This window comes from Plasmodium fragile, assembly GCF_000956335.1.
Source record: "Plasmodium fragile strain nilgiri unplaced genomic scaffold supercont1.41, whole genome shotgun sequence".
Taxonomy (NCBI): Eukaryota; Apicomplexa; class Aconoidasida; order Haemosporida; family Plasmodiidae; genus Plasmodium; species Plasmodium fragile.
The window spans coordinates 72853-80480 of record NW_012192621.1 but is presented as its reverse complement, the minus strand read 5'-3'; the positions used below and the strand labels follow the sequence as shown (position 1 = coordinate 80480).

Genomic DNA, 7628 nt, shown 5'->3' with positions numbered 1-7628 from the left:
AAAAAAAAAAAAAAAAAAAAAAAAAAAAACAAGTTTTGCTTAATTGAATTAATAAATATATGGATTCATTTTTTTTTTTTTATTTTCCATTTTTGTAAACATATTACTGTCTCTTTTTTTGTGAATTGGAGTACAGTAGCTTACACGTGATTACTGCCCCGGCACGAGGGAACGTGCATGCATGCGTACACACACGCGTACAGCATCCCCCAGGGCACATTAAATAGGGCGCTAGGGAAGCTAGAGTAAATAAACACTGCACCCATTAGAGTGCCTATACCGTGCTTGTCTTTCGCTTCCCACAGCTGCTTCATTCCGTTTGTTCTTCTCCCATTTTATGCTTATTTATATTTGAAGAATCTCACTCCAGGGGTATCTCCCTATGTATGTGCTGTACCTCCAATGGTGTAACCCTAAATCAGACATGCCTTAAGTGACATATACATTTGTACTTATAATTACTATTTTGTATGGCAATTTTTTTGTTTTTCTTTTTTTTGTTGTTTATTACCTCAATATAAGAGAGGACTTAGGAGAATACACTTTTTTCTTTGAACATCCTCTTAGAAAAATATAGCAGGCCTAGCGCACCAGCTGTACGCCTATGTAATCTCAACCTGTGTACACGCAATTTTCCCATTCCGACCATGTACGTACTCACGTGAATCGATTTCTTGCATGTAGAAACGTAGTGAGCCCCGTTTTTTAATTTCTATTTGGTGGGCAAAACTTTGGCGTACCCCGCATCATCAGTGACAGTGGCGCGCCCGAAGGAGCAGCAGCACCGATTTTAATTAAATAATTTCCGCCCCTCCCCTTTCCCTTTTTTTTTTTTTGTCTTCCCCGCCAATAATTTAATTTTTATAATCCATTCACCAATAAACAATTTTTGTCACACAGAAGGCTGTGGATTACTCGAAAGAGGAAAGCACAATAAAAGAAAAAAAAAAAAAAAAAAAAGTGTAATTTTCCCTTATTGTGTACATATTCTACATTGTGTATAATTCTCCACACGTATTTTTTTATGCTCAGTAATTGACGCATGAAGTCATCTGGGAAAACCACTGCCATTCTATGTCCCCCCTCAACTGACCCTCACCTTTTCTTTTTTTTGTGTGTGTGTGTGAGTGTAGATATATGCATGTATGTACATGGGTATACCTTTGTTCCTCAAGAGGCTACACACGAATTTAAAACAAGTCACGTTAAAAATAATTTTTTTTTACAAAAAGGGTAGCTACAACGGAACCATCATTTTGTAAAAACGCAGGGGGACACTTCTGTGTGTTGCATTTTATCATTGCTCGATCCGTCAGCAAGACCTGAACAAGAACCTTGTGCCTACATACGTGTTATGTGAAGAGAAGACATTTTTCTTTTGATTGGAACAGTGGGGAGTCGCTTCAAGGCACACACAAAACACACACGTTGAAAGGAGTTGAGAGTGTACGTGCACTTGGCCAACTCAGCGACGTACATGAGTGCGTGTGCATAAAGTATACGTTTTTTCCTGTGCCAATATTCCTCGCCCTACAATGGAGAGCAACGGAGTCGTCCAGGATATTTCTGAAAAGAAGAAAAAGCGAAAAATCCCCGATATGGAAACTCCCCAATTTGGAAGCGCCAACGTGGGCGTCAATTCGAGTGCCAATTCCAGTGCCAGAGTTTATACCTATCCTAACACGAGTGCTTTTAACCAATACCGAAACAAAAAAAAAATCATCAAGCTGAAGAATAGGAAAATAGAAGACCTCTTCGTCATAAGGAACTTCCTACCCATATGTGAAGAATTTCTCGTAAAGCAACATGAGAGTATTTTTTCAACCTTGTTGCCAAAACAGGATGAAGAAAAGAACAAGACGAAAGGGAAGGAGGAGTTGCCACAGGCCATTACGAAGAGGGAACCAGGACAAGATGAATCCGAATTAGACAGGGGATCGGTTCAACTGGAACAAACCAACGATCATAATGGAGGCGGGATAAAGGTAGACGCAAGCGTCAGCGACAGCGTTGATGATTTGGGGGATGGCCCCACGGCGGACAGCGAAAAGGGCTCTTCGCCGAACCACTCCAACCTGTACAAAAACTACGTGCAACATACGAAGCAGTGTCTGAGGGAAATGGACCTGCCCTTCGACAGAGCAGTCCTCCTGAACATAGTAGACAAAAAAGACAATACAAACAAAATAATGAAAATTGTAAATAAAAAAAAAGTCATCAGTGCATTTGGAGATACATGGGAGTACATGATTGAGCACATCATATCTCTAAAGGAACACAAAAATCTTATGAAGATATACGACATATACGATGATGATAAGAATTTCTATATGATTATGGAAAAGCTACATGGGAAGGAGCTCTTCAGCTTTTTGGTTTACAAAAAACAGGTCAAGGAAAGTGTGTGCAAATATATACTGAGCCAGATATTCCAAGCCGTGAATTACCTGCACCACCATAATATTATACATAGGGATATAAAACCGGAGAATCTTATGTTTAGAAATAAAAAGAGGAAGGACAAAACGTATGAATATAATTATGAATTAGTTCTAATCGATTTTGACACTTGTCAGTTTGTTTATCCTCCCACGTATGACCATGTCCATGGTTTGTATTACTCTCCTGCATCTGCCAATATGCGCAGGAGCGTTTCTCCATCTTCCAGTACAAACGGCACACCGAGTGCTTGCACCAAATTGTGCACACATGATGAAGTAAAAAAAATGGAACAGAACAAAGGTTCTTTTCTTCCTGGGGAAATGCGTAAAGGGTGTTCTAAACGCTTTAGTGAGAGAAGTACAAATGGGAATAGCACGCAAGAGCAGAGAAGCGGTACATCTAACTTGTCCCATCACTCCGGACGACAACAACCACGAACCAAATCCTCCTCAGGAAAGAAACACATGAAGCTTGTTGGCACATACGGCTACATTGCTCCTGAAATAATTAAAGGGCATAATTATTCAATCCTATCAGACATGTGGTCCATAGGAATTATTTTTTACATTCTGATGACGGGCATTACCCCTTTGCCCATGTGTCTAATGGTGAATTACAAAAATACAAAGGATATTATTTTAAAGAAGGAAAAGAAAGGAATTAATTTTAGCTTGCTTTCTTTTAATAGTTACCCCTTGGCAAGGGACCTATGTGAGAAGTTGTTGCAGTTTGACCCAGCTGAACGCATGCCAAATTCTGTGATCGCATCGCATCATCCTTGGTTAAGATATTTCAATATGTTGGGGAGAAACATCAACCTCTGTGCATCTGAGAGAGAGTACCTATCACATTATCACCTGAATCAGAACCCGTTGCATGATGCAACTTACCTGAAGAATAAAAGACCTTGTTATGAGGACAGGAATTGTCATGTCATCCTCCCATACCATATGCACCAACACGTGTACCAGAAAAAACATTTACACCCCTTTGTGTCGCACTCCAATGAGCAAAGATACTACTACCTCATCAACCAAGGGATAAAAAATTACTACGTGGTGGGCAAGGGCATCCTCCCCCATCCAGGATTGTCTACCTCCCTCGAGAAGTTCCCATATGGCCCAGGGGATAACCTCAACGGGGGCACGCTACCTGTGTGTGACGAGAAGGTGCTTGTCACGTCGTCCTCTATGGACAACGACTTTGAGGGGAAAAGCCATCCGGTCATTTATTACGAGGAAGAGGACAGCAAACACACCCCAAGGATATCTCACCACTTTACCAACACCCACAATGACCGTGACGGTAAATGTAACGGTGACGGTGGCTGCATACACCCCGGTGAGGGAACAGCATCCGTTCGACACGCGCAGAAGATGAGAAGGGGAGAGGACGACGAAGAGGAGGTGGAAGTATGGGGGGAAGTGTCCAGGGAAGATGACCCGAGAGAGGAGGATGAAAAAGCGGAGAGTGCACGAACGATACGACCTGTTCGCACAAAAACGGGAAAACTGTTGACAAATGTGAAGGGAAAAGTCAATGGTGCAGATCTGCACGAGAGTAAAAAATATAACAATGGAAGAGCTCACCGATATATCCTTACTCAACAGAATTTACGCAGTCGTGATAATAACCACCTCCTCACTGCAACCCTTGATCCTATTTCCGTCCACCCAGACGATGAACCCCCTCCAGACTGCAACAACTTTGTAGAACTGTTCGAACATTTAATTGAAAAGAAAAAAAGAAATTTCACCATGAAAGGGAAATCATTTGATCAGCTTCCTCCAATTGATAATCCGTTTCCCATGTACTACGTAGCGAATGATAAAGAAGTGAACGAAACAAACGGCGAGATAGACAGACTCTTCAACAGAAAGGAACACACCACCACGAAAGAAAAAAGTGTAGAATACATACCAACAAAAAATTTGTCAGAAATATTTTCCTGTCCCCCTATGTGTATAATCCCGCAGAAGGATCCTATGAGGACGATTCAAATTGACCAAGAGTATAAAAGGGGATATGATTTTTCTCCAACTAAACACCTTCACATACCACATAGTCATCTCGCTCTTTCACACAAAGGAGGGAGACACAAAGTAATTTTTCTTCCACAGCCTCTGCCTCGTTCTCTTCTCCCCCTTGTATACCACCACTCTAACGAATTACGAAACACTATTGTGTTAAATGATAAGGGCAACCAAACAAACAGCAGTGAAGAAGACATCGTTGAAGTGATCACCAAGGACAGAAATTCCAGCACGTGTTATGCCAATCTGCCAACCAATGCGTATGAACCTTGCCAAGTGACTAATGTGTATGAGACATCCAACAGTTTGAATGAAACACAGGAAGAGCAAATGACTCTCCACGAGGGACACAAAAATGGCATGCACAGTGATAGTCAGCATGACGGGCTGCATGTCACTTTGGCGAGAACCTCCACCAGCAGTAATAGGATCCCTGAAAACGGCGCCAGAAATATGTCCCCAACAAAAAATAAGGCTCCACCGATATATGTAAACTATCGCAGGGCTTACAAAAATAAAATTGAAAAAATGGTTCCCACTATGTTCAGAGAAAATTAACTACAATTTTGAACATGGCTCTAAAATAGCTATGCATAGTATAACCTCTTCCACAGTAGCGATTCACCTTTATGTTACAGCACAGTTCGGCGACCGTTCTAGAGTGAAGATCGAACCACAACAACACTCGGGAATGACTAACAAGTGGCGCACATACCAAACAGAGCCAAACCAAATGTCATATTAAAATGGATACAGGTGACTACCCCATGGGGGAGATGCCAGAAACAAACACTGGTGTGTTATGAAAACAGGGTAAAGGGACTCCCCGAACGATGGGCTTCATTTCTTGTGAGCCTTCCAAGATGTGCTCTCCTCTGTGTTTCCGTCCCCCTGCATAGCGATAGCACTCGACAGTGACATTCACGCGTAGTTCTTTCTCCCTTTTTTTTGCGAACAGATGGTCAAGTGCCCGTCAGCAATGTCGCCGCGGGTCATTTATCCTACTTTATTTTACTACATATTTTTTGTGCTTCATTTGGGGTGTCTCAAAAGTTGTTACCGCCATACGAAGCGAACTGTCCATTGTTGTTTTTTCATTTTTTCCCATTTTATTGTTTTGTCTTTAACAGTCGGCCCCAGCTACATGCCGGCCCTGCTTTAATTGCCCCTCCGTCGCAGCACTCACCTTTTGTCCTATGCATTGTTACCCCTCCTCACGACATAGATGTGTGTATATATCTAGCCCAGTAGATATCTTTACCTGCTCCCACTTCACTACACTTGTGTGATTAAACTTGCATGTCAAGTGCACGTCCCCCCGCATAATGGGTTCTTTTATAATGGTAACGAGTTAACACCCTTTCGGCCGCATGGTTGTTACTTCGCCTTCGTGTCATCTCCTCGACGTTGTGTCTACGCGTGTGTGTTGGATGAACCAAGGAGTTACGCCTTACATGTGAAAATGTGCGCACCGGAGCGCCTCCTGCAAATGGTTCTTCCTAGCCCCCTAACATGGTAGCACCACCGCCTGTGTTAGCAGCACACGCACGGCTACTTACATACACGAGTGGGAGCACCCTGGCTCGCTTGTGCCCCGTTGTACCTGAAGTTTTGCTACCCCGTTCGATTTCCACCCGAGAGCTGTTCTCTCATTGTGTGACCGTGGCCCTACAGCATGACAAACCCATGCAGTGTCACCTTCACTATTCAACTTTTCTTCCACTCCATTTGTGTAAGATCGTTTTATATCCCTTGCCCTCTTTGCATGTTGTACAGAAGCGTGACGAAAATTGACATTCTCTCCTTTTGTACATAATCGTTTGGCCCATATTTTGCTGCATCGATAGTGACAATTTTGTTTGTTTTTTTTTTTTTTTTATGTTCTTTTTCCCCTTCTCCTACTTTGTACATTTTTCACCATGCACGGTTTTTTCAAATGGGAGCTTACAAGCATGCCCACTATCAAGGTTACACAGGTATACCTTGGGAGAAGGACCAGCTAATAATGGGTGTGCTTCTCCCCTTCGTATGGTTCCCTAGGGCGTGGCAAAAATTCAGCATAGTTAGGAGTTATCCTCCCCCATTTGTGATGACCCATGACCCACTAATGAAGATAACCTTAGCCCCCATTCCTGCGTGTGTGCCCTCAGCGCCCCCCTCACCCAGCGGAAAAAAAAAAAAAAAAAATCATGGGAGGATATTTTTTTATCATAATTCATATTTGTAACTTCTTTATTGTCACAAAAATTTGAGTAGACAATGTGGATCGAATTGGTAATGTATTTCTACGCCCCGTTCCCTTTATAAAATGGGTAAAACCAAAAAAAAAAAAAAAGGGCTCCAGGTAATAAAAGCGCACAGTGACGAGTGACAACAGTTTTTGTGTCATTCGGGATCGAAGGGATTTTCTTTCCTCTAAGTCCAGAAACGCACATGGTTTCCTCAAAATAATTCTTTGTTCCCGTTGTGCAACCGAGTGGGAAATTTGCATCGATGACTTGGCCACGTCTACAACCAAAAAGGTTCGTTTGCACGATGAAGGATCTACGATCAGGTAGGCCCTCTTAAAAGGAAAAAAAACGGATCACAAATCGATCCGTTGAAGCAACCCCCACCGATTGTGCTATGATTATTGGAGGGCGGAACGGAACCATAACTTGCAAACATGATGTCACCACCACAAAATAAACCAACTCTATATACTGCCCTAAAAAGGAACACTCCTCCACTCCGCTGTCCAACTACGAAGTGTAATTCGAACGAAGAACTTGTTTAAACTTGTTTCACTATTTTTTTTGTATTTTCAATTTAAAGTGCACTGTATTTACAGTTAGATACTGTTCTACCTTTTTGGCAAAAAAACAAAAAAAAAAAAAAAAATTTTTTAACGTTATATACAAATAAAACATGCATACACTTTTCTTTCCCATGACAAAAATGAAAATAACATCATACAGTTATAGTTGCACATGTGTGTGCGAAAAGTCAAACAGGTTTAATTATTTTGTTAAGTCATCAACAATCAGTGATGAATGGCTTCTAGTGAAGCCTAAAAAAAAAAAAAAAAATTCACACTACTATATATAAAGACATATTGCAATACATATAATAGTTGTATGAAAAAAAAAAAAAGCAAAAAAAATAAAAAAAAAA

The 7628-nt window shown here is 41.4% G+C and overlaps 1 protein-coding gene across 1 annotated transcript; it reads left to right on the top strand.

Moving 5' to 3' along the window:
• Positions 1–1535: 1535 nt before the first annotated feature.
• AK88_03527 (serine/threonine protein kinase) lies at positions 1536–5033 on the top strand (the record flags this gene model as incomplete). Its single annotated transcript, XM_012481140.1, has 1 exon — positions 1536–5033. The coding sequence occupies one exon, from the start codon at positions 1536–1538 to the stop codon at positions 5031–5033; it is 3498 nt and encodes a 1165-aa protein (XP_012336563.1).
• Positions 5034–7628: the final 2595 nt, after the last annotated feature.